Source organism: Mugil cephalus, chromosome 14 (assembly GCF_022458985.1).
Source record: "Mugil cephalus isolate CIBA_MC_2020 chromosome 14, CIBA_Mcephalus_1.1, whole genome shotgun sequence".
NCBI classification, from domain to species: domain Eukaryota; kingdom Metazoa; phylum Chordata; class Actinopteri; order Mugiliformes; family Mugilidae; genus Mugil; species Mugil cephalus.
The window spans coordinates 10409095-10436365 of NC_061783.1; the positions used below are offsets into that span (position 1 = coordinate 10409095).

The 27271-nt window shown below is 44.2% G+C and overlaps 1 protein-coding gene across 2 annotated transcripts in view; it reads left to right on the forward strand.

Moving 5' to 3' along the window:
* cdk6 (cyclin-dependent kinase 6) overlaps positions 1–27271 on the forward strand; it is a 34047-nt gene that overhangs the window by 2708 nt on the left and 4068 nt on the right. For both annotated transcript variants that reach the window (XM_047605433.1, XM_047605432.1), the window contains exons 3-5: positions 2087–2222; positions 7252–7419; positions 19815–19924. In XM_047605433.1, coding sequence (XP_047461389.1) covers positions 2087–2222; positions 7252–7419; positions 19815–19924 — 414 coding nt within the window. The remainder of the gene's footprint in view (positions 1–2086; positions 2223–7251; positions 7420–19814; positions 19925–27271) is intronic.

The following is a 27271-nucleotide window of genomic DNA, read 5'->3' on the forward strand; positions in this document are numbered from 1 at the left end:
ATGCCATTTTTCTCTGTTTTGTAATGAATTGTTCAGTCAGAGGGCAGTAGTCAGATACTGCGTCATACCAGCCAAGGTCTGACCTTGTACTTGTTTTATTGTGGAATATTGAGTGCTTTGGGATTGAAGGGGAAGTTCTAAATTGATGTTTTAGCAGCGTGGCCAGTGGCCCTGTCCCTCTAACAATAATTCCCCAACGTATCAATGAATAATGGAGGATAATGTGTTTTTCTCTAAAAGGGACCACAGTGGGGTTTGCCTTCACAGGAAGACGGATACGTCAGTGAACATTAAAGTTTTATTTGGTGATTGAATTGCGCACTCCCTTTGAAAGCGTTATTTATACAATGCAGCAACCTTTGTCACAATAAGTTATTTTGAGGGCGAAAACCATCAGCGAGACACTCCCCTCCAGTTTAGCCAGCTAGCATAGCCAAACGGCCCGGGCCTGAAAAAGTGCATTGTGGGCCTTCTGTGTGCAACTCCAGGCAAACCCTGGATGTTTGTAATGAGGCCCATTATTCATTCCATATGTTCAGTGTCTGCTGAGAGCCCCCATTGTGGTCCAACAATCGAGCTGTGAGGGGCGTTTAACCCCGGCGCTTCAGGAGCAGGGCGCCCTCTATTCTGTGACATCATGCGCAGTACTAATACCTCGAACGAATCGCCTCTCACTCACTTTAGCATATTCAAGTCCGCTGATTACAAGGGTGTTGGCATGGACACACAGTGCCTCGTTGGATCGGAATAAAAGAGTTTCCAGCGAGATTTAGTCATTTCTTTCCATGCTCTGATTTTACCAGGCTTATGCCGATTAGTTGGAGTTTAACTATTTTGGTGTAACACCGAGCAACACTTCTCATTTATTGAGTATTGACACCTTGAACCTAAAAGGCAGCATTGACACCTTGGTGGCCTCCAACGAGGACTACTTAAACGTTCTGAGGAAAATACTTTCTTAAATTACCGCTCAGGTGGATCAATGTGTCTCATTCAGCTATTCAAGTATCAACCCTGAAAGTTTCGTGTTACGTTATAGATTAAGCCAAATTTAAGTAGAATTTCACATGTGTTGACTTGTTCACACCCACCAGTGTTCCAGTAATAATCTCATATTCAGAAAGATAACAATGCCGTGTCAAAGTGAAAGTAATCCATCATGCAACATGTGTGTGATGGAGATCCATGATGGGGCTTCCGTCTCCTGTGTTGGCACAGTAAAAGATGCTGCAGGCAGCGTCCACTAGACTCCACATAGAGTATCAGGAGTTGTCATAGAGCCGGTTGAGGAATGCCGTTTGTGGTCCCCAGCTCTTTGATGAGGACATACTGGATAGCTTTTTTTTTTACCCCCCCAGCTTTTCATCAAAGCTTGCCTTGGCAGGTCCGCCGACATAATCTGGATTCTTGGCCTTAGTCGGTTGCCTGGTGAAACGCCACCATGGACGCCGGTGTTTACGACACGATGCTCTTAAATTTAACAGAGCTTTGAATAAGAAGTGATCTACGTCTAGCTTGAGATGGTCTTCTCAACACTGTAAGATAAAAGATACACGACGAGGGGAGTCCAGATTCGCATTGTTGAGCCATAACTGAATTAAAAACCTTTAAAGAGAAGTTAGAAAAGCAAGGACCGTGCGTACCCTGTGTCTTGTTATCTTTTCTGGTAAAATAGGCAATTCACTATGCTGACGTGTTGACTTGTCATAGATACACGTATTAGTCATCCACATAAGCCAAACCGACTTACGTGAATGACTAATACATTTGACATTGCGGTACATGAAATCTTCTCATTTATGCTTTGAAATGCTCTGTGTTTATTTGCCTATTTTATTTTTTGCAATATAATAACCTCATGAAATCAGAATTAACAACCTACTGTAGACAGTTAAGTTCATGATAAAGGAAGGAATCACACGAAAGGGGGAGGATTTTTAGACGCAGGCAACATGTTAATACTTCTTGTAATGAAACCGCATGCAGACAACGCTGGGATGTTATGCAGATGCACTCTTGGCTTGTCTGGCGGCGAGCCACACTAAATCAATTATATTGATCTCGTCCACCTGTTCTCTTGTTCCAGGTTGTTTGATGTGTGTACAGTATCTCGGACTGACCGGGAAACCAAACTAACTCTGGTCTTTGAGCACGTGGATCAGGACTTGACTACCTACCTGGAGAAGGCCCCTGACCCCGGAGTGCCGCCCGAGACCATCAAGGTAACCACTGGTGGTGTTGTCTGGAAGTACGGTGGAGTCTTTTTTTAGTGACGTTACGTGCTCGTCTGTTAAAACACCAATGAAGAATACATAAATAATACTCATAGACACTTTCAGTTTCTATTCAAAGTTTAAGGGAAGCTGTTGAACGCAGCCATGTTTCTACGGTTCTTTGTGAGTTTTCTTGGCCAGAGCCGCCAAAGACGGAGGGCAGTTCCCTGCAACGTCAGAGCTACCGGAGTGTTTTGAAGGGCAGCACATGTGGCAGATGGGCTCCAAATTAGAGGCTCTCGGCCTTCTCTATTTTCACTCTGCCCTCCAACTTTACGCAGCATTACAGATGGAGACAGAGAACCAAGTTTCTAAATATTTCCTTTGTGCTTAAGAAGCAAGACTACTCAATTTGATCCGTGCATTTGTAGTCGATCCTCCTCTCTGGGTCAACTATCCCGTCGAAAGTACAACACATTCTAAACTTATCGGTTTCTCTGTTACATTAAATAAACCCGCTGAGGGTTCACTTACACTTTGCCAAAAGGTCGGAAGTGGATGTGTCGCCAACTCTTTTCCTCCCTAACTGTCTCCTTTTATTTTAATATTTCCCACACAAATCCCCCTTTAGAAATGTCTTCATCGAGTTTCACCCTGAGGTCCGTAGATGGACCATTGACAATATTTGAAAGTTATATCTCTATTTTTGGACAGAAGGGGCCTCACGGTTTGAAGTGTCAGATTTGAAACAGAGAAGTTCTGGTGCTACAGTAACCGTTGCTTTTCACCCCAGGGCCGGGTTCATGTGTGAAAGTTTTGTGTTGAGCCGTAGTGTTGGTGGGATGCTGTGCAAGCGTAGACGAGTCAGGTGGATCACACCTGAGGCTTTCCCAGCGCTCGTGCTCAAGTTGATACGGTGCGTGGTAGTTTTCTACGGCTAGGCTGGCGTGGTGGTGATTTTGCTCTAAATGTTAGGCTGCTAATATTGTGTTACTGCGGCACTATTTAAAAAAATGTACACGGGAACTTGAAGTTGTTTTTATGTGGTCACAGTTTTGACAGCTGAAACAGTGAGTTTACATCTACAAGAAACATGAAAATGTAATAGTTACTTATACAGCTTTCTAGTCAAATTGTTGTTTGCATGTACAGGCACAAACTAGAGGGTACGCTCAGGTCCACATAGATTCTCTTGAACATCCACTGACAAGAAACAAATGCCCGCTGTGTGTGGGCAGTTTTTGGCCTCTCATATGTAAAGATTGGCTGTGTCCCTTAGTCAACAGATACCAAATATTATTTGGCCATTAGGCCACTGCACATTAGGCTCTTTGACAAAGAAAGCTCATTGTTTTACAGTTGGATTGCCACCATATTAGTGTTATCAATCTCTTTAATTTTCTTTAATTCATGCCTGTACAATATGGTGATCCATTTTGTACAGTCTTGATAACTGATTGTTATCAGAGCTTGAGAAATGACTGAATCACTGGTTTCACTGGAATTATGATGATTATACGGATCACGGATTAATCACAGTGCTCGTTCGTTGCAACCCTAATTGTCCAAACAATTATTTGTGGTGGTGCAAAGGCTTAAACAAACCACCATAATGGCCCAAATATAGAATTATCCATGATTGTTGATTGATGAAATCCCTCTTGATATAGTGCATAAAACCCTCATGGTGTAACTTGTCTGTTAGTCCCTTATTTCAGACCAAAGTCTTAACAAAAACTTAACATGCTGACGACTCGTGTACGTCGTGTCAGCCAACCATCATTGTTTCCAATGTGCAAATGTGTCTTCTTGTGGACATGGGACGGCTCCTTCAAGCGCCCATGGTGTTCTGCTTCACTGTACAACAACTGTATATACATAGGAAGGAAGGAGATAAGACGTTTAGATCCTGTGTACTTCCTTAACTCTGCACACCTGGACTCTCGCTGATTGAAGTAGGCTTGATTGTGGATTTTTGTTTGTCGAACAATACAACCCACGCAGACCCTCGCAATTCTAACTCGGAAAGGTTTTGAGGAGTGGGTTTTCGGACGTTGCTCAGCAATCACACAAGCTCTTCATTTCAGGCATACTGACCCATAAAGACACCCCTCCTGCCTTTGCTTTCTCCTAACATCCCCACAGCTGGAGTTTTAAGAGGACAAAAGGATGAGGAGTGACAACACAGCATAGGCACCATCCCCTATTATTTCTAGGACAGTGGACACTGCATAGTAACCCCAAGATGACCCTCTGCCCCTGTCCACTTTAGTTGCAGTCGGCTGTACCACGTTGTGGACCCCAGTCCCGAAAGTTCCAAAACCGTGCCCACCTGATCAAGTTTATATACGAGTGTCACCATTCACTTTGTGCGTCGTCCTTCAAAAATATGTACCCTCAGCCAAAAGCCCCGAAACCAAAAAGAACAGGCAAACTTCCCTTCAAAACCAATTTACCCCCAGCAACAGACACCCCACCCTCGCCCAGCCTGTCCACTTCAGCCCCCCACCTCCACCACCCAGACTCAAGACCCACCACATGGTCATTGATGAAAGAGGCCCTCCTCCAGGAATCAAATGAGCTGGAAGGACATCAAGCGGCCGGGCTGCCCCAGCCTCCATGCTCCTCAGCCGGGCCAGCGCTTGGGTCTCGCCCACCCTCCTCCGCCACCATCGCCCAAGCTTCCACAACTCCATTCTGCGGGCCCATGAAGGGGGAGGTTAATGAAGCATGGGGAGGGAATTACACTAACGCTAACCGGCAGATGTCCCATATTGTGTCCAGCTACAATAAACAATATGGCCGCCTCTGGTGCATTTGCATCAGAAAAGGAGGCGCACTCAGAAAGCCATGTTTTGACTGCTTCTTGCAGTGGGCTGGCTACTTTTTTCCAGGTCCTGCTGCTTTTTCACGGCCAGGTCTGTTGCCTTTTTGTGTGATTTTTTTTTTTTTTTTTTTTTTTTTTTTTTGTTTCCTCCTGGCCAAGTTGTTTGTGGGGCTTTTGGTTGAAGGGCTGCCAGCGGAGGACAGTTGTGGGTTGAGCAACTTTTCCGAGTCTCTGTAGACCCCTTTGAGTGTGATAAAACGCTGTTCTTAAACTTTTTAGCAGCATTAATATTGTCACTTGTTACGTACGGCCTCTTATATTTCTCTGCTGAGGGTGCTTTCTTTTTTTTCCCAAGCTCCTCCGAAGCTCTTAACGTTGTTGCTTAATTGTGTGTAATTGATACAGCAGGGAAGATGGCACTTAGGCCAAGGAGGCCAAGATTGTTTGCGTGTTTGTCCAAGAGTCACGCTTCTGAAGTAATTAGCGTTTACTAGGAAATGCAATTGAAAGGAAGCATGGTGAAATGGCTATTTAAAACTTAGAGGAACTGATGGGTCGGGGGCATGCTATTGTGTCAGCACCCCCTCCACACACACACACGCACAAAATAACCAACTGTCTGCCTCTGTCCTCTGGCCCTGTCAGTGGGTCATGGCTGGATGGAGATGTAGAAAGGAAGGTCTGTTTATGCATCCTGCCTGCCCTTGGTCAGAGGGCACCCACACACATGTGCATGCTTGCACACACACAAATGGAAATGTAGATATACTCCTATCACGTTTACACCAACCCAGGGGGACGTGCAGTTTGTTTGCGCGTCCGGACACACACTCGCATCGCTCCTCATCTCCACAGTATTGTGTGGGGTGCCCCGTCTCCTCCTCCGTGACCAGTGCAGCAGCCAGCCCCACGCCGTTTGCTAATGTTTTCTGCTTGAGTGTGCAGACCCCTTTGACTCACTCACCAGCTGGTCGGCCAGTGAATAGAGCCGCGGGCTCAGGTCCATGTCACTTGTGAGGTCTTGGCGAAGGGGTTTGGATTGTTTTGGGGGTGTGTGTGTAGATAGGGGTGGGTATGTGTCTTCTAGACGGGGTTGTACATACTTGGATGCCACACACCCGGCGTCGCAGACTTTCAGTTGGTATGAATTTCTCGACCCCTTCACAGCAGTTTGTTTTTCAACAGACGTGTAATAGACACAGTTAGATTTTGTTTTTTTTTGTTATCAGGTCTCAATCTGGAATTCCCTCTGCCGTCACTTTTATACGCCGCACTGTTGAAGCCACGCCGTTGCCAAAACTACCTAACCATAATCCATTGTGATGTGTTATTTGTTTACAGGTGTGGGACCTGTTTCGGTGTATTTCAGTTGGATAAGAACAAGTTGAAGCTGGTTTTGACATGGTTCACTCCTGCCCACGCCAGTTTTTTTTTAACTTTTTTCTAGTGTGTCATGGATGCAGCGCCAATGGCCATTTCTGAGGTCAGCTTGTGGGCATAGAAAAAGTGCAAGCGCCAATTAACTCAAGCAGGACAGCTGCTGAGTAACAGGGATCTGTGCTTGTACAAAGCAGGGGCCTCTTTCTGCCTCTATCATTTGTGTGTGCGTGTGTTTGTGTGTGTGTCAGTTATCAAACATCTGCCACACTCGACAAGAAAAGACACAGGCCTCCTCTGGTTAACTCCCTCCATACCACAGTGTCTCGGCTTTTATACAGAGATTCTCACTGCGGGGTCTTGTCATTCAGGCCTTTTGTTGCCTGGTTAGACGGAGGAATGAATTCACATGTTTTTTTTTCAGGGGGTATGAAGCCATCTGTCTTTGACATTTTGCAAGGACATTTGAGGCACATTTAAAGCGCTGCCGGACCTAGACGCCATAACGGACGCGCACAGCCTAGGCTGACGTGAGCCATTTATACGTACGCGTTCGTCAATCTGGCTCGATCTGTAACAACGCAAACCAAATGCAAGTCGCCGCTGTGTCTTGTTTGCTGTTCGGGTTCATTTTTGTTGCTACTTCCTGCTTCACTTTCAACAATGGCGACCGAAACCGACGCTGAATTTTCGCTGAAACTGGGATGTTATTAGTTCTGAACTTTTAAGGAAATACGACTTCATATTGACCTTTAACATCGATTATGATATTCCAGAACCCTGCAAAGTCCATCGCTCTCTCTCAGCGCTCCCTCTGTTTTTGTCGTCCTACAGGATATGATGTACCAGCTGCTCCAGGGGTTGGACTTCCTGCATTCGCACCGCGTTGTTCACCGTGACCTGAAGCCCCAAAACATCCTGGTCACCAGCGGAGGACAGATCAAATTGGCCGACTTTGGTCTAGCCCGCATCTACAGCTTCCAGATGGCGCTCACGTCTGTGGTGAGTTATGTTATTTGTGCATCCGAACACGGCAAGTCTCACTCAGTAGTAGGAGTCACTATCTCCGACTACTGAAAACAGCTATTTTATACCAACACCAAACAAGGATGGAGGACAAGGACACCTCAACAGAAATGTCCTCTTCAGTCAAGCGTCTTTTTAAACAAGTTGAAATCAATGCTCAACGACACCGTGCTTTTACACAGTTAAACATTCACACAGACCTAGAAAGTTTACTCAGTGGGACCTTTGTAAAAATACCTCACTCGAACTCACACCGACATTGTCATCAAGGCTTTTTGATAGACACACACACACACACTCACACACACAGACATACACCGCCTTGAACCTCCCTCCCGCCTCCAGAGAGTTAGATGAAAAGCTTCTAATGTGTTGTAGCGGGCACTTACAGGGCATCAGCGGGTAGCGCAGCTGAACTGGGCCAAATGATAGGATTTCTCTGTGTAAAGTGAGAGCCAAGGGCCCCCGTGGCCTGTCTCAGGAATCCCTCAGTGGCTGTCGCAGACAGGGATGGAACAGACGAGGAAAGACAGACACCCCTCCCTTCCCACTGTCGGTACTTTGATGTCTAACTGTGGAGCTCTGGGGCTCTGATGACCAGATAATATAGAGGGAGAGATGCTGAAAGGAGTCTTTGGAAGAGCTTGAAATAAGGAGAGATCAGACTTAAGATCAAGGTAGGCAGCATCAGTAGCTCAATACCTCTTTTTATACGCCTCCATTTAAAGGTTTTGCAGATAACTGCACTCATGTCTTTTAGCACGTTTACTAATTAGCCGGTCTGGACGTCTCCAGTTTACTTGCATAGCGTCAAGTCACATTAGAGGTGAAATTTATGTGTATTTTATTTGGTTCACTTTGGAACTAGTAAAGACACAGATGTGATTAAACCAATAAAATAAAGACAGAAACAAACTGTGTTTAAGCTAGCGCAGAACTTTCATCTCCCCCACCAGGAGATGGGTCAGTGAACACATCACTGATAGGTCACAAGATAGTACACAAGATCTGGTGTATATATGGACTGGCTGCAGTGTAGCCCAAAGGACAAGAGCTAAGCTAACGCAGCGTGGAAATAACAGGAAAAAAAGTGTCATCAGCCAACAATGATTTTGCATCAACCCACATGTGAGTGTTAAAGTTTTTTGGGCAGGAGACATTATTTAAACGAAAAAAAAAAAAAAAAGCCCTAACTCGGTTGCTTATTCAGATTCAGTGGTTTAGTGTTTACCAGCTACTGTTGCATCTATTACACACTTAAATAACAGAATATAGATGGATACAATCAGTCAAGATTTCCTACGCTGTAGCTTCAATTGGTCTAACCGTTGACCAACTGGAAGACAAATACAGGGATTATAGTTCATGTTATGTGAAGTTATAAAAGCCCATGGGGACTTACCTGGGGAGGACCCAATAGTGCAACATTTGCAAACCTTTATTCTGCTTTCAGCAGCAGAGTCATTGTCACTGCTCAACGAAAAAGGCCAGATTATGGATGCAAACAAGTGCTCACCCCTTCATTTAAATCTTTATTTTTCAAATTTCCAATAAACATCAATATAAGACATGGCACTAGTCAAAACACATCCACCCACCACAAGGCTGAAAGTCTGATGATGACTGTGATAATAGTCACCGTAATAACGATATAGACAAAACACGAAGGAAAGATACTGGAAGGAGATGCCTTGAATGAAATTTACAAAAGGGCTTTGACTTACAGTTAGATTCCCACAATTTTTATCTATTTTGTATCTAAGCTTATCCAACGGTAGCAATGAAAATACTTCCTTCACCCACTGTAAAAAAAAAAAAAAAAAAAAAAAATGGTGCTTTGTTTGACTTCCAGCTGACCTCCATTCATACCAGTGGCTTTTTTCCCCATTCATATAAACGCAGTTTGAATAACAATCTCCAAGTATCACGCATGTCATGTAAGCTGATTTGTCATAAACCAAACTGTCATGCAAATATATCACGGTAACTCCATGCGAGCTTCCTTTGACCCACATAAAATCTGGCAGCAGTGGGAGTGTTATATCCTTTTGTGCTCGAGTGGACTAGAAACTTTTGTTATTACCCAAATTACTTTTGCTCATCTCCATTTAGTTACAAAGCTTTTATTGCACTGAATGAGGACTTTACCACTGTCGCTCATTAAGCGTTAAAAATAAAACGCTGAAGACATCTTCTCATTTTAGATTTATCACATGAATATAATATAGTAGTATGCTGAACATGTGAAACAAAAACTACTCTTGTAGCTGTCGGCGACCCACGCCAAACAACACAACGCACAGACCGAAGTAAAATGTTGCCGAAAGAGAAAATGCGATGAATTAGCATTTCCATTGGAATTTATTTTGATTAAGTTCTCATTTGAATTGTAATGATGGGGTTACCGAGGAACAAACTAAGTAGAACTTTTATTATTAAGACAGGAGTTATGAGAAACTACTGTTGAATGTTTAGCCAGACTGCGACTTCAGTGTTTTAAAAAAAAAAAAAATGCTTTTTTCTGTTTGACTGATGATTGTAGTCCAGACGCAAACTGTTTTACGTTTCTTGGTATTTTTCTTAAGGGTATTTTTCATGATTAATCTAAGTATTTTCAGAGGTAATATCTATAATTCGTCATACTGATTGATGTTAATTTACAGCTAAGTGGATGACATGCCTAACCATAGCATTTACATAGCGTTACACAATATTTGTGTATGTGTGGTTTCGCTGGAGGATTCATCTCTGATTAGATGTTATATTCATTATGACTAGACGGGGACACTTTCAGTCGAGGGCAGAATACTTACCCGGGAATTCACCTTTCAAGTCCCTGAAACTCGCACAGTGGCACTCAACATGTGAATCTCTTTGCACACACTCTCACACACTCATTTCCTTCCTCGGTTATTCAGATTGGGCCACAAAAATGAGATGGAGGTAGTGTGTGTGTGTGTGTGTGTGTGTGTGTGTGCGCGTGCGTGCGCCTATGTGCGCGCGCCTATGTGCGTGCGTGCGCGTGTCTTTGTGCGTGCATGCGCCGGAGCGCTGCAACGTGAGCACGGGATCTTCGGTTCCAGATGAATGTTCCTGTGTCTGGAATCCCCCTATCAGTCCAACACACACACGCGCACACACACTCACACGCACACACACACAGACACATCGTCTCCATTCATCCATTCATTGTTTCCTCTTGCTAATAAAAGCACATAATCTACACAGTATGCTGCGCACATATACACAAATACACACACTGTTTAAGAGGATCTTCCCCTTTGCCCAACAGACCAGCAGTTACTTATTTAGTCACCTAATGCCACCGTTACTGGCAGACAGATGGGCTTTGGAGAACTGCTGTTGCTTAAGCGAACGAGACGACTCTTTCTCACTTTCAAAGTGATTCATTTAGCGCTTCTAGAATGACAAGATGGCTGAATTGAGCATTTGCATAAAACTGTCAAAGAGTCCCTCACTCCTTTTTTTTTTTTTTTTTTTTTTTTTTTTTCCAGTGTTGCTAACTGAAAATAGCACTCGTGTACTTTCTGCTGATGATTTACCAGCATTGCTTGAACTTCTGTTTTTGTGATGAAATTGCTTTCTCACCTAGCAACACGCTGGGTTGTCAATATACCGTGGACCAAAACTGTGCTCTGTGCGCATGCGCCTAAAAAAATGTGACATGGATTGCGGGTGCACGCATGGCTGCATCTGACTGATGGCTCCATTGGCATCGCTCGCCGATCATGTCGCATAACTTCACCCTCCTTGGGTGAGGGAGGGGAGGGGTGGGAGGAAAAGAGAGCGAGGGAGACCACCCATTGGGATGGTACAGGGGTCCAGATTAGACTGCCCCTGGCAGTCCCCGGGGGACCGTTGCTTTGTTGATGGTTTTTTAATGACCCCAGCCTGGCTACAGGCTCATTGTACTGCCATGAGTGACAGGCAGATGGGAAAAGCTGATGGATTAATCTGAAATAGCAGGAAAGAGAAGAGAGATTTTTTTTTTTTCCTGATCTCATTTCTGCCAAATAACACAGGAAATGTATTATTTATTTTTATTTTGCTTAAATTTAGAATGACTACTAGAGCGTTTTAATACAAACAACAACCAGAGAGACTGCAGTGCCACAGAAATACCCTAATGCAATGTGTTTAAACTTCGCCAACATCCAGGTACTGGTATACATCTGTCCGTCTTAAATTTAGCGCAGTTAATAATGCTCACCGTTGACCAATCACAGAAAGTCACACGTGCTCGGACGCAGGGCAACAAGCCAACCAGGATAAAGGCCAAACTACCTGCGAGTGCGTCAGCAAGATCTTATATTTACTGGACCCATATTAAAGAAAAGTAGCAACCCGCAAAACCACATTGTGGTCAGCTGACAAAAAACAGATGTTCCTTTGTTTTGTTGTCACAGAAGGTTCATGCCGCTCCACTATGACAATCAGCTCGAGTACACCCCCCCCCCCACCTCCCATGTTGATGGGTCACTATCTGCAGAAGACGCTAGAAACACTGCTTGTTACCAAACGTGAGTCGATCTGTACCACGCAGTGAAAATGATGCATGAGACCGATGAATGGTGTCACTTCATGTACACGACGGCGTAAGGAAGTGATCAATGCCGCCCTTCCAATCAGCAGAGTAAATCTCGTTTCCTCTGTAAAGAGTTTTGATGGTCCCATGAAACATATTAGCTCACACTCTCATGCATGTCATGCGCATGTTGTTGCCCATCAAATTGAATTTGGAATGCCATCAGACTTTTAGGTTGCCGCTCGCTGTCAGACTGTTTTTCTGGTTAGGAATGAAAATAAACTGAGGGGTTGCCCTAGTTTACAAGGGATGACAAGATAAGGGTATTAGTGGTGAAAATGTGTTCTTTTTTTCTTGCTTCTGACTTTATCTTAAGTCTGCTATTGAGTGACACAATAGCTTAGGGGGGGATTGTATCACTCTTCAAACCAGATCCTTTGAAGTCTTGACTAAGAGGAGACCTATTTGCTTCTAAGTACACTTATCGTTGTTACTAAGCGCGTTAGCTGAATAGTATCTTCTCTCTGTGCTGTTACTGTCCGTGTTTCTTGTAAACTCTGCTTGTGTGTAACACACAGAGGAGTGAAAGTTGTACCTGATCAAAGGTATTTTCCCAGCTCTCCACTCTAGTTCCCTCTGCTCATAGCCCTCCCACTGCTCTTACCAGAATAAGACACCCATATCTCAGACGACATTAAACAAATTGAAACCAGATTTCCTGCCCGCGCTCAAACAGCAGACAGGCTTTTACAATATAAGACTTTCAAGAACAATCTGACTATTCAGACTAGATTTGCATTTTCACAATGAAAATAGTTCCCCCTTTCACTGCACCCTCATTTCACTACGAATATCAGTTAGAATCTGTTGGCGTGGGTCGGGGGGGGAGTATGGAGGAATTGTGTTCTCAGCTGTGGCGCGCTATGATAAACTGCTCTGATAGCGGTGATCATGCAAATGAGGTCCCTCAAATTTGGCAAACCTCGACGCCTCTTCCACATTTTCCGCTATTCAGAATTAAGCTTTCGCTGAAAATAATAATAATAAATTAAGAGAAACGTTTTAAAACTCGAAACTCCGTGCAAGCGTTAGCGGCGGTGCAGTGGAGACCAGGGAATACCGAAATTACTCAGCGATGACCATGGATGAACTGGACAGTCATGTCTGTGATTCTGCTCTTTTGCCAGACAATGTGTTTCTACTCTGGACAGACAGAAAGAAAGGCAGGCAGCAGGGAGAGGGAGGGAGGGAGAGAGAGAGGGAGGGAGGGAGGAGAAACCCTTGCACTGCACGCAGGAGAGCACGTGCAGCGCACTCTGGGAATGTTTAGATATCTCCTCAAACGGCTCCACATGGGAAAAAAAGGAAAAGTCATCCTCTGTGCTTTGACTGCAGCCGGCTGGAGCAAAGGGGCTGGCCCCTGTTTGACATAAGCAAACACAGTTTACACACATACATGACCAAGGATATGCTGCATACACAGCAAGCGCAGATAATCATATAGTTCTGACTGTTGCACACTCCTAGTCTGAGCTGATTTTTTTTTTTTTTTTTTTTCCCCACATGTGGACCCCCTGTTAATGTATCCAGCAGATACACTCCTTTCACACACTCCTTTGCAATTCACTCCACTGTATTAATTGCTGTCTTGGCAATGCTCCAGGTGGGGAAAAGGGGGGTGGGGGGGTGGGGGGTGCTGATCGGTGTGTGCGCTTGCGTCGCATGTGCGCACGCGGTCACCTGGATATTAAAGCTTCGTCTGTACCAGCAACAGCCAGAGGAATAGGAGGAAGAAAAAAAAAAAGAGAGAAAAAAATTACAGCATATATCAGGAATTTTCCAGCTAATGATGTGCGGATGTGGTAGCACTGGGGAGAGAGAGCCACTGACTGTGCTGTCTTTGTTTCGTTCGCAGAGGGCCCCGTGCTGCATTCCTGTACGCTGTGCATACTTTGGCAACAGTTGCAGTGCCCCCTTTTTTCCTGTTTTACTGTATACAGTTTGTGTGTGCTGCTCTTGCACTTTTCCTTCTAGCTCTGTCGTTCTGCCTCCCTTCTTTCCCACAGCCTCTGTCTCGATCTACCTTTTACCCCCTCATCTCCCTCTTAAATCTTCTCTCCTTTCTTATTTCCTTTCTTGGCTCCGGGCAGCGCTATTGTTGGGACGGTAAATGGTCCTTTTTGCAGAACAAGAGACAGAAAGAGGGAAAGTAAGGGAGGAGTGAAATAATGGTGTTTACAACATGGCTGACTGCTGGAGCTTCGAATGGGGCCTCTCCGGAGACACAACATCACAGCCTCCGCTCCACTGTACTCTGAGTGCATAGTTTTATGCTTATTATTAGGACATCCGCTCTGCTTCTCCCTTATGTGGCCTTCCTATATACCCCCGAGCCTCTATCCGTTTCCCTCGGAGATTCAGTTGGGAAGACTTTAATTTGGGGTGGATTGCTTTCAGGAATGTAATCAAACTCACGCTTAAGACTCGAAACCAATTATGGGAGAGAATTTCACTGCGGTGCTCTATATTCAGCTTCATTTGGTAATTCCTGAAGGTTCAATCGTCCAATCGCGCTCCTTTCAATTACAGCGCTTAATTTAGCCTGCAGTGCATTTAAAGCACTTGTCTACGAGTGTGCATGGAGGTTACGTGTGCGTGCGCGTGCGCGCAGTGGTGCTCTTTCATCCTGGGCTTCCTCAGTGAGAGGGAATGTAAACATGGGCCCCCAGCCAAGCTCCATCAACCTCGGTGCCTCTGGTGTTGCAGCCTCGAGCCCCGGCCTCAGCCGTCCTCTTGGCATCAGGTCACTATGAAGGTCTCTCTCGGAGGTTCACGCAGATTGACGGTAAAATGTCACGGGAGTCGAGGAGAACGGGGTGGGTAACTATGCCGGGATCACGCATTGGCCGAGTTGAGCGCTCAAAGAAGAGTGGACACCGCTACTGGTGCAAATTTCTCTGCAAAGTTTGAGAACGTTCTGCACAACATTTGGGAACAGTTTAGCACCATTGTTCTTAAAGAGCTGCTTCCGCTCAGCCATTTTCTCAGGATGTCTGGTATGAGCCACTCTCTTGAGGTCATTCGACAATTTTCGGGTTAAGGTTTGGACTCTCACTGGGCTTCTCCAAAAGCTGGACTTTCTTGTTTTGAAGCTTTTTTTAAATAACTGTTGTTTTTGCCTCTACTTAACTTCGGTAGGCCGACAGTCACCTTGGATATCTTTAAATAAACTTGGGGACAAATGTTGCTCTCAATGATCACAGCCTGTACATGACTTTGTGTGGTTGTTGATAATTGCAGCCAACTGTAGAAATATTATATTGTCAAATCCTGCTGTGTATGAAACGGGTTTACTGGGTCTCGTCACTGATAACAACAACAACCTATTCTGGAAAATAAAACCCACGTTGTAACGAACAAACTCGTCCTTAAAACACCAAATGCATGCTGTACGTTAATTGCATACGTTTGCTGACAGTCACACCGACGCACAGAGGCACTTGGCGCTGCAGCTCATTCATCCTGATGAAAGCAGGTGCTCTCGAAGTCACGTGCAAATACTCGCACATAACACAAACCAAACGCCCCCACACTCGCATTCATGCGCTCTATTGTCATGCTAGTCCGCTGTACATGCACAGCGCGCTGGTAACACAGGTCCGGATGTTGCAAGGCGGACGGGCTTGGAGGTCTGGCCCTCGGAGGACTGGAGGTCCTCTGGGGCAGGAGAAGCCATTTCCTCCCCGATGGGGAGAGGGAAGGAGGGAGCAGCAGCGAGGGCCGAGGAGGATGGTGGTGGTGGTGAGGGGGAGGATGCTCTCAGCAGAAAGGAATTCACAGAATGTTGTCCTTTAATCTGGAGTCAGCCTCACACACTCTCCATGTCTCTCAGTCGAACTCTCTCTCTCTTTTTTTTTTTTTTTCTCATTTGGCTTTATCTGACCTCTTCTGGGGTTTCTGTTACCATGCCAAAGGGAAGAAGGGTGTCGGATGGACGCAGAGACAGATTGAAAATGCAAAGCAGTTGACTGACGAGCGCCTGTGCGTGCGTGTGTGTGTACAGTTTAGGTCGGACTGAACCTACTGTATGCATGGGTCTGAATCTCTATTTTCATGCAGCCTGTGCAGAGGAGGGCGAGCAGGAGTGGGTAATGAAGGGATATGTGAAGCAGAACAGGGAATGAGAAGGGTGAGAAACGGAGACTAAGGAAGAAGGAATGCAAACGTGGTAGGAAGAAGAGGAGGGGAAAGGACACACACACAAAAAAAAGGAACATTACATTCGGGGAATGTCCTTTTACAATAGACATGTGTTATAATCATCTCTGTGAAAATGGTTATTAAGTGGCGTGTTTGGGCTTTGAGTCAGATAATAGGTTTGAGATATTTAGTATAACTGACTGCCGTATTTTATGGAGAGTGTGAAACTATGTGTGTGATCGAAATCCATTCATGGATATTATAGGCTCTCCAAGTGCTGGCTTTACTGCAATTCAGACATGTGTGTTTTACAGACTTAGGGGCTTACCGAAACAGTCGGAGAAAGAGAAGCATTTTATAGAGAAGGAGCAAGAGGTTGTAGGAAGGAGGGAGGGTTGCCGGGTGGAAAGCAGAGCTGATTGTAGACTGTTTGGAAATGAAAATCCAACCCACCCCAAGGCTGTGAATCTGATGTTTGGGTTAAGCCATGTGAGGGGTAACCATTTACACGATCCGTGGCTGGAATTTGCTTGGGCCGCACTGTTGCAAAGGTACACGCTCTTTTTATTGTGATTAATTTCTTCTTAATCTGCAGCTGAAGTACTCTACGAATATATCTTCATAACGCTTAATTAGTGTTTGCAAACGAATCGAGTATTCGTTGCAATATGGGCATCACTACCTGTTATTTAGAGGAGTGTGTCATACACAGTTAAAAGTTGTCCTATTAGATGGAGCACTCGATGAGTGGACCATATAAACTGACCATTTGTCATTTAGCGACACGGTTAGGTATCACAGCGCGGAGAAGAAGAGCAAGGAAAATGTCGGAATTCTCCGATATTGCTAATTAATCGCACGTTAATATCGCAGATTCCCTCGTACCGCCTTTTCTTCTTCAACAGGAACGAATGGATATCGGGTTGAGTTTTGCAGACGAAGTAGTCGCATTGGAAAAAGAAAAAATATAGAATAACAGGCTTATCCTTCAATGCAGATAGATAATGAAAGGGCACCTTACCATATACACAGCTACAAGCTGGCGTGCAAGTATTCAGGGTGTAATTTCAGATTGAAATAAACTTTAATGCAGCCTTCTTCCGGTGTGTGTCTGTGTGTGTGTGCGCGAGTGCATGCATGTGTTATATGTATATGCTTTAATCTGCAGTTGTGGCCAAGTTTTCGAATAACTACACTGCACTGAGGCGGATATACCACGAGCTCTAGGTCTGTGGTTCTTCCTAGAAGGCTTTGTGTGTGTCTTCTCATGAGCCTTAACTTTGCAAGGCGCCAAATCCATGCAATTGACTGACGTCTCATGCATTTCGGCTTGCACCTGCAAGAGTCAAGGGTTATAGGCCCATATGTCAGGTGTGCATCCATGCACATTTTAAAATTCAACTTTTGAATGTGGCAATGCTATGTCCTGTTATGTGGAGTCAGAAATGCCACGTGCACTAACTAGATCTAATGATGAACACATACACTGTAACAAAACCCTTAACATAAAGAATACGTCCTACAAAGTTAAAGAAATGCACTCGGGTTCGTTCCCCGTGCATAACCTGACTATATGTGCAACATCCATTCATGATTTTCTTTGAGGTTTCACTGTTCTAAAATTCTTCAATGACCCTAACAGTTGGTCTGTTCTTTCTCAGATCATTTCTGGTCACATGGCTCAACCAACGCATCTCAGCCAACTAGCCTCAACTTCCGCCCCATTTCCACTGAAGCAGGAAGCAGAGATGAGAAAGTATCACACATCTGCAAAATGCAGCCCCCGGCTCTATTAATAGTGTCATTCAGTTAAGACGAACAAATGTGACCCAGCTTTTTTATTCCTCTTATATATTTCTGTCGGCAGTCTCGCTTTTCAGCTTGAGGTAATGTTTGATCAGTTTACCTCAGATATTTGAGACTTCCTCTTGTGCTACCATTATGAATAAAACGGCCCTTTAGCCTGGAATTCCAGGCAGGAAACAGCAGATTGAGGAGGAGTCAACTTGGTAATTTATTAATGATAAATTAGCCATTGCAATATTACAGGAAGTAGTTGGATAATAATAGACCAGATAAAGTTGTTTTTTTTGTTGCTAGTGGATTTTATATTACAATTAGTATTACAAATAGATAAGAAATAATAATTGCCTTACATTGAAATAGTTGCAAACTACTTCAATAGGCTTTTTATGGCTGGTGAAACTGCTCCGGTAATGACCACACCAAATGCTATTATGGGCATTCATGGTGACAATGCCAACATGCTGACGTCTGTTTATTGTTGCCATAAACAGAAAATACAGCTCAAGAAATCAGAATCTTGTTTTGTACGTACGTTGGTTTTTCACTGTGTTTTCATACGCCACCACCGTCAGACTGTTTTATGGCCAAGTTCACATTTGTGCAAAATCTTGCACAAATCTTGTAGTTTTGGAGATATTTTAGTCTGGAAACAAGTGGTGATGGATCAACATTCGGTCATAAAACAGTCTCATGGTGGCATTGCATGTAATTGAATTGCTAAAATCTTGACCGTTCCGTATCTGGAGAACGTGAGCATTGGTACAGAGTTCATTAAAGTCACTCAGACACTGCACACAATACTGAAATAAAACCTTTCTACGCTCTCTACAAACCATAAAGGTTCTTGACCGCTGACTCATACATAAGAACCGCTGAGCTCACATTACCTGTTGAAGCGTATTTAAGCATGTGGACGCCATCTAAAAAAGGGGGGCATTGTTTCTTTATGCTCACGTTGAGGCTCCCAGCCAGTGACGCCAAGACAGTTATGTAGGTGACACTGCACACTTTTGCTTACAAATATTCGACTCAGACTCTTAAGATCCAGATAAGCACTGAGCAGTGCCTGGAGGAGAAACTGCAGCCAAGAGCTGTTGGAAAAATTTGGAGTTTAGGAAAGCACCTGGAACCAGTCCACTCTTACTAGGGGTCACTGAGTTTTGTCTGGAGGCTTTCCCTACTGTAGCTGTTAACAATGCTGCTGCTTTCCTGCAGGCTATGACTACACGCACACACACACACTTTCTCAGAGGTCCCAATAGAATTCCAGGGACAAATTTGGAAACCAGTGCTTGGTGTGAAGTGGCACAAAATAGCTGCCTTTCTACCTCAGGTGGGTGCACGGTTGTTTGATGAAAGACGGGAAGTGCTTTTTGTCAGTTTTGGCAGGAAGGAGGAGCAGGGTGGGGTGGTTGCTATCGGTCGCCCTGTTATCATTTCACATGCACATGTCTTCTGCCAAGCTTAATCCATTAAAATGCGTTGCGCGTCGATGTAATGGGTCGCATTCTGCACAAATACGCACATTTACTGTAAATGTACAGTATTGCGCGTCCCTGGTGGATTGCTGTGGAAAGACTGTGTGATGTGGGTACACCAAAGCAGGGAGACGCGTCCTGCCAGATATGATTTCATGTCTTACGTAAGCCCAAGATGGGGGCAGAGAACCATTAACCCTGTGTGTGAGTCTGAGTGTGCATGACCCCCGCCCCCCAAGTGGGTGACATTTACCAAGAGCTGCTGGCAATAGTCAATTTGTCTATTTATTTTTTTTTTGACAATAGTCTCAACATTTCTTTTTCTGCTGTGTGTGTTGTAGGTGGTGACGCTCTGGTACAGAGCCCCAGAGGTGCTGCTTCAGTCCAGCTACGCTACACCGGTGGACCTGTGGAGTGTCGGCTGCATCTTTGCTGAGATGTTCAGGAGAAGGTGAGAGCAGCGTCGAACTAAATATCGACTTCTTATCTCAAACTCAGGAGTTCACCTCCCATTTCCACAGTCTTATCAAACCAGTGGCTGTCCAAAAAAAAAAAAAAGAAAAAGAAAAAAAAGCAACATCTCCAGCTTCCCCTATCTAAAAAAAGCAAAGCTGATTTAGCCTGATATTCAGACTAAAAGATCTTTATCGTGACAGCTCAATGGGATGCTTGAACATGTGACACAAAGGATATACAGTAGTGGCCATTTTAAGACGTGTGAAGGGGCTTTCTGGGTCCTGAATACAGGATATGACATCATCTGCAAAAAGTATATTAATGTCGATCTTAACACTGTTGCTTTTGAATGCACTTGACAGACAAACAAAATACAAAATATGTTTGTAAAGGTTATATCTAAAAAGCATTTTTTTTTTTTTTTAAGCACAGGGACTTGTTTAGAGAAGATGTTTCACCACTCATCTGAGTATCTTTTTCGGTTGTAAGGGACTGGTGGGAAGTTTGAGGTTTAAATAGGGAACTCTGTGGGTAACCTACCAAAACTGAAGAAGCTACTCAGATGAGTGGTGAAACATCTTCTCTAAACTCAACAAGTCCAGTTGCTTTTTTTTTTTTCAAACGCCTTTTGGATATACCGTAACATGCATGACTGAGATCCTTTAGACATATTTATAACGGTTTCATTTTGTAGCAATTTAGTCGTCTATAAGGACTGTTTCCACACCACTAGAGTGCATTAAAAATCCCCCAAATAATCAGAAATGCTCAACATGCAAACCCTGCTTAGGAAACTGCCTTAAAATTTCAAACATCCCATAAAGTATAGCGTTAGATGCATTCTGAGAAAAATCAAAAGTAGGTTATGGTATGACCTCAGTCAGGTAAGCCACACCAGCCTGCTGATGGAAGAGTCAAATTTCATGCTGTGCTCTTTCTTGCTGCTTCCGTTGTACTTGGCAACTGTTGCTATTCCACTGCATCTGAAAGCTGTTCCTCCAGCGCCACGTGAACCGAAGCTGAGACGGGTATCTCTACCATAAAGCTCCATCAACCTATCACCTTGAAAGCCACCTGCACGTTGAGCCCACACATTCTTGATAATTCTCATCTTATTGATGCGGGTTGGGATCCAGATCTTCCTCTTTGTTTGAGCAGCCAGCGACAACGGTTTTGTACAATCTTAGTTGTGCATTTGGGTCAAATAAAGACGTCAGAGCAGATTATTTCTGTTCGATCTATAGGATCAATCTGCTCAAACTACTTTTGGATGACGAGACACAGTTTTCCACCTGGATTTCATTTATTCATTGAAGCTGATGCTGAACCTTCTAGCTTAATGTGGATTTCTTTCTCAGGTTGATTCAAGTATTACTTCATGACACTCTGGACATCTTCCTTAAATGGTGCTTTGTTGTTCATCTCACATTAAAGAGACTTTCTTCGAACCGAGTCAGGTGTGCTTTCAGCGTCCTGGCAGTAATCATCCTCAATAGTGTTGGCTTTCTGATCAGTTTTCATCGTTTCCTTTTTTTTTTAATTGCATTGATCTAACCTTCAGTCATGTCATCAAAGGGGCATTTTTTTTTTCATCATGGTGTGACCGCATGGCCCACTTCTTTTATAATATGATTGATTTGGTTGCTTTTCCAGCCAGAGAAGAAAAAAAAATGTCAATGAGCACCACACAGAAGCACAGGAACTCGCATCTTCATTATCAATAGACTTATGTCGTATGTTTTCTCGCTTCTGCTTTTACAATAAAATCACACTTGATGTTTGCAAGTCAACCGCTGCCAACTGACTCTATGACAAAAAAAAGTTGGCGGCTGTTTCTGTTTTAACACGGAACAGGCCCATGCTCGCTGACCTGCATTAGCACTGCATGTTTGCTACGTACAGGCTGGCTCTTAATCCATCATGCAGATGTATTCACTGTAACACACGTAAGCTGAAGGCACTGAATTTTCGAATGACATAGCTCAACCATTTGCTAAACACAACGTTTTATTAAAGGAGATTTTTAGCATTCAGTGTAGTGGTACACCTGAATTTAGTATTATGTCACTGGCCAGACAAGAAGCCCTTTCTTGGAGCCATTTGAGGTCCTGTAACTGGAAATGTTGGTGCTAAAACCTTGGAATATGTTCAAACCTACGGGGATGTATACACCGTTCACACGCTCATATCCTTGTGACTCCACTCAAGTGAGCATCAGTAAAGGCTGTGTTATCTATTATTCCCGATTAGATTGATACAAGGTCAAAGTCTAAACTCCAGTGTTGGTGTTACATTTAATCCCAAGATAATATCCAAAGCAGGAGAATGCAATTATTTATTTTATTTTATTTCGTTTACTTTTGGTGCCTTTTTTTTCAGGCCAAATACACACATCCTTTGACTGCAATCACTCGGTCTTTTGGGAGTTTCTTAAACTAGTAATCTTTTCCTGAAATGGCACCTGTCAGATGCGTTGTGCGCAGTGAGCAATCACATTTCGGTTGGCTTATCAAACCAATACAGTAGCTCAGGCTGCCTGCTGTGGTTGCAGCATGCAAGTCAAGATTCTACTTCTTGGTGTAGGTATTTGTCAGTTTGTGGTCTAACGAACTTCACACACTGGAGAGCCAGGCTAATAACGGATCACTTTTCGAAAAAAAGGTTCAACTGCCTCTTTATGGAAAGGGAAAAAACCCACAAGAGTATGGATATATTTTGTCATTTTGTCATTAAGATGCCTTCTAAATGTCAGTATTTATGTGCTTTAGGACGTGTAGAAATATATCTTGTAACTGACAGTGAACTGAGGTCTAGCCGGCCCATGGTGGTGTGTGCCATAGTAGATAAGAAAGACTTTCTGAGGTAGGGCTTAGTGCCAGGCGGAGCAGCCCTGCTTCCTTCCCCAACCGTCTTCACACCCCAACAAGCACAACGGCACACAACAACCCAACGACTCAGTGGGAATGTTTAGACTCTAGTGGCAAAAGGTGACACCAGGTTAACATGTCGGTATGTGGTGTATAAGTAGGTGACAAATACGTTGGCGGGGATGCGCAATGTAAGCTTCCAAACAGGTCATGAGGAGGTCACCGAGTCTGTTTACAAGTGTGAAACCTCTCTGTATGATCAGTGTAGCTGAACCCCAAGGGGAAATCTGAACTCTTTTGGGGGAAATGGTTCCATGATGCGTTGAAGCTATTACGGCAGCTTGTGGTGATTCGACACCTTACGAAGAACTTTTGTGTTTTCGGTCGCCCGGACTGTACATGTGCAGCTGTGGTTAACCGTGGAAAAATTAGTTGAAATATAAATTATGTGTGGCATCCAGGCAACAGACGTCTGCTGTGAACTGTCCGCCATTGTTGAATCTGTTCTTGGGTTTGAACGGTTGGTTCAAGCTTTATTAGTTAGGGCGTCATGTGAGAATTTTTCATGGCGCCAGACAAGATCTCTACTTTTAAGTCAGAGAAAGTTCAGAAATGAGAACGTAACAGTTACGTCTTGTATCCGTGTCACATGAGTTTAACAGACCAGCGGCAGGTTGTGTTCACTCTTGAGAGTAGTGAGTGTGAGCGCACAACCCCTACCTGCAAGTCACATGTCATTTTGATACTAACATGATCTCAAATACACAAATCAAGAGAAAATCGACTTTGTCCCCGACTGTTTTTCTCTACCCTTTCGAGATCTGACAACACGGCTGTCTCTTGGAAAAAAATCAATGAAATATTGATTATGTGTTTCAGTATTTTTTTCTTAACCTATTTTAATGTTGTTTATTTCCCACACACTTGGTTCAGACCAGTCTAGCGTTAATGCTAGCCAGACTGTTTTAAGTTTGTGAACAACCTAGCTAATACATTCCACTAAATTATGAGATCTAGCACAATGTTAACAGCAGAAAATATTATCCATCTGATGTCAAAGCACAGGAAGTTATACCATTTGATAGCATTAGTGCAGCTTGTAGTGCATCAACTGTTTTAGAGCGTCTTTGTCTCGGTGCCTGGGCTCGGGACAGGATCTGCTTTGATATACTCAGTTTCCTACAGAGCAAGACCATGGATAATCCATTACTGCCACATGTGACCCAGTTATGCGAAGGAACTGCTTCAGCTGTCATTTACCGTGCAGCATGTTTGCGTTTAACATTTTGGTATGTCTGTCATAGTTTAATCAGGATATGATAAAATGTCAGGGCTCAAGTTGAGTGTTTGCCGAAACCTTTTTGTTGCAAATGATTTCTACTGTTTTCTTTCTGCGTCTTCGGATTAGAGCTTTCTGAAACCATTGGTTTAGCTTTTCTCACAATTTCTAGACTCAAGGAAACAGTCGGCAAGTAAATCAAATGAAATGATGAGTATAATTATTAGCTCGATCTGCTGTTAACATAAAGGCATGTTCTGAAGTTTGCCAGAAAAAGCTTTGATATCTGCGACGGCTTTGCAAACTGTCATTTATATCATTTCGGATCCATTTCAATTCAGGCAAGCCAACAAGGGCACGCATCCAATTCATTCCCACGTTAAGAAGAAAGACGAAAATCTAAACAACATGGTCGGGTCAAGAGTACGACTGCTAGTTTTTAACGTATTCACAATCATGTTTGCACATAATACTTCAGTCTAAATCTGGTGCCATTGAGGTGAATGGCAGGCTACTTTCTGCCATACGTCTGGCAGGGTCACGGTGCAAATGTTGTTCAGGCCTCATACAATACAACGCATCGTGAACATGCATGTAATGCGCGGTGTGCCAGAGGTCCCTGTTTACTTCAGTGCTCTTTTAAAAGCAGCTGCTCTATCCTGATACCAGTGGGCAGCCGGGGTGCGTTGTCTGCGGTTAGGCTGCGTCGTCTCCCACCCTGACACAATGAACTGTAAAAAGCTTTATATGTGTGCGTTTTCACCGTCTGGCACCCGTCCAACTTTGCCTTGAGGTGGAAGGCGAGGCAGAGCTCTTTGAAGGCCGCGAACAGAACGTACACTCCATGTCTCTCCCTCGCTCTCCTTCCCTCTCCCTCTCTGCAGGTGATTAAGATGGCTTTTTAAAAGGCCACCTGTCAGAGATTAAAGGGCACCTGGGAGAAGCAGCGAAAGAAAGCAAATGAGTGATTTAGGGAAAGTGCAGAACAACAGAAGACGAGGAAGCGCTGTTTATTAGTTTGCAGTTATGTTGAGTTTTAGATTCTAATCATTGACAGCTCGGGAACAAGAAACCAGACGTCTTGGTTTAAACGTTTTACAGGATGGCTACCGTCTAATTTTTCTCAAAACAAATATATGCAGTAGTTTAGAATAGGTTTGAATAGGCTCAGTTAATACATTGTGATTTTAATAAACAGACGGATTGGATGCTTTATCCAATGAGTGGAGTCACTGCTTCGGTTTGTTTTGAATATCTTTTGGTTTGTCGCTGGTCAGATAAAATGTGTAGATGTTGACTCTGGAAGCACAAGTTATGTCGCAGCTCACAAAAGTAAAAAACCAGCCTGAAACTAAACCATTTCCCTGTTAGTGCCGCCCTCTTGGCTTTGATCAGCAAACATGCTCTTGGAGCCGTTTTTAATGACTATGTACTGCAACCAGAATAGTTGTTGTCAGAGGAATTTTGAGCAAATATCATGCAAGTCTACATCTGCATGGCTGGAATAGTGTTGGAGTGAGTCATGGTTCAAGGGAACGAGAAAGAAAGCGGTTGCTTGTTGACATTCCTCCAATCGAAAAAGGTTGAACGTGCTGCATTAATGCTGCGGGAGAGGCCCCACATCCGTGTTGACTTTCTCACAGTTTGGAACTCGATTGATAAATCCTCAACAGCTCACGCTTGCATGCACATGCATTTTAAACAAGCTCTCACACACACACACACACACACACACACACGTACAGTCCATCCACAGTTGGCGCCGCCTCGGATGCCCATACAGTTGACATTGACTCATGCATTAGAAGCCCCGCTCAAAACACACATTTTTATCTTGGAAGTTCCACTCGGAGAGATTGAGTTTCTCACGTGCAAACATGTGCGCATGCACGCACGCGCGCGCACACACGCGCACACACACATTCCAGAGGTTGTCTCAGTGGAATGTGGGACAGAGCCGTGCTGGCACTGAAGGAAGCGTGACTCAGCTGCCTGTCCCAACCCTGTCTCCGTCCTTTCACTGCCACCACTTGTGTGTGTGTGTGTGTGCATATGTATGTCCACGTGCAAATCCCAAAGTGGGAAACGGTCCCATTTCGTGTGTGTGCATTCGTACATACTTTTGGGACTACTTGCAAATGTGCGCTCGCCCATCGACTGCATGTGCATGCCAGTGGCCGACCCTGTGTGAATCCAGTTATCCCTTTCCAGCAAACCAACAAACCACTCCAGGTTTAAAAATGGACCTCTTGGAATTATCAGCCCTACTTGTTTTGGCATGATAACTTTGCTGTAGGTGATTTTTTCTTTTTTTTTTTTTTTTTTCTTTTGCAACAGTCAGAAACTGGTTTGGTCTGATCTTAAAAGGCTTTCAGCGCAATGCTTACCCTGAAAGACCTGCACATGCGGTGTGGCCCTCTTTCAGAGTCAGATGTCTAAAGCAGTGGCGCAAGAGTAAAAGAAACGCCGAGGCATCCATTAGATATGGACACCATGTCTGAATAACTGAGACAAAACAATATCTTAATTCCACTTCCGATCTGAAGCATGTGACAGTTTGCTGTCACTGTAAAAATGTGCAAAACCCCCTCGTGTGACTAATCCCAGTGTCTGAGTCTGTAGGAAAGTGTGGGTGTTGAGCTATGCAAAGCTTCCTGCAAGAGGGAAAACAGAGGGAGCGCACGGTAGCTGGCCAGTCTCTGTTGGCTTCAGTTGAGTGGGGTGCACTTGAACTATATTGAGGCCTGGACACGAACTGCATACACACATGCATAGAAGCACACCTATGTGACGGTACCCTGCATTACATTGACACCTGCTGGTGACTAATCACCTCGAACGAGTTGGACAAAACAAAGGCTGTCATTTTGTGAGCGACGCATTCAGAAATGTAATATTAGTCTAAGTGTCGTGGCATCAAAAGCCATCTCTTTGACTACAACGCACATCGTTTCCTTTCAGCGGAACTCAAACAGGAAGTTCCCATACTTTTTTCTCTCTAAGAATAATTCAACTTTTCTTTCACGTGCATTTCCTTCCCAATTTCCCACTCCCATTGACGGAGCGCAAACGCGTACACGCACGCACACACACACACACACACACACGAGGGATAAAGAGGCCTTTTTTGTCTCATGCGGCGACCGGCGGGCTAGTGCTTACGATGACTACTGGAATCTGTGCGGGTGCCAGGGCA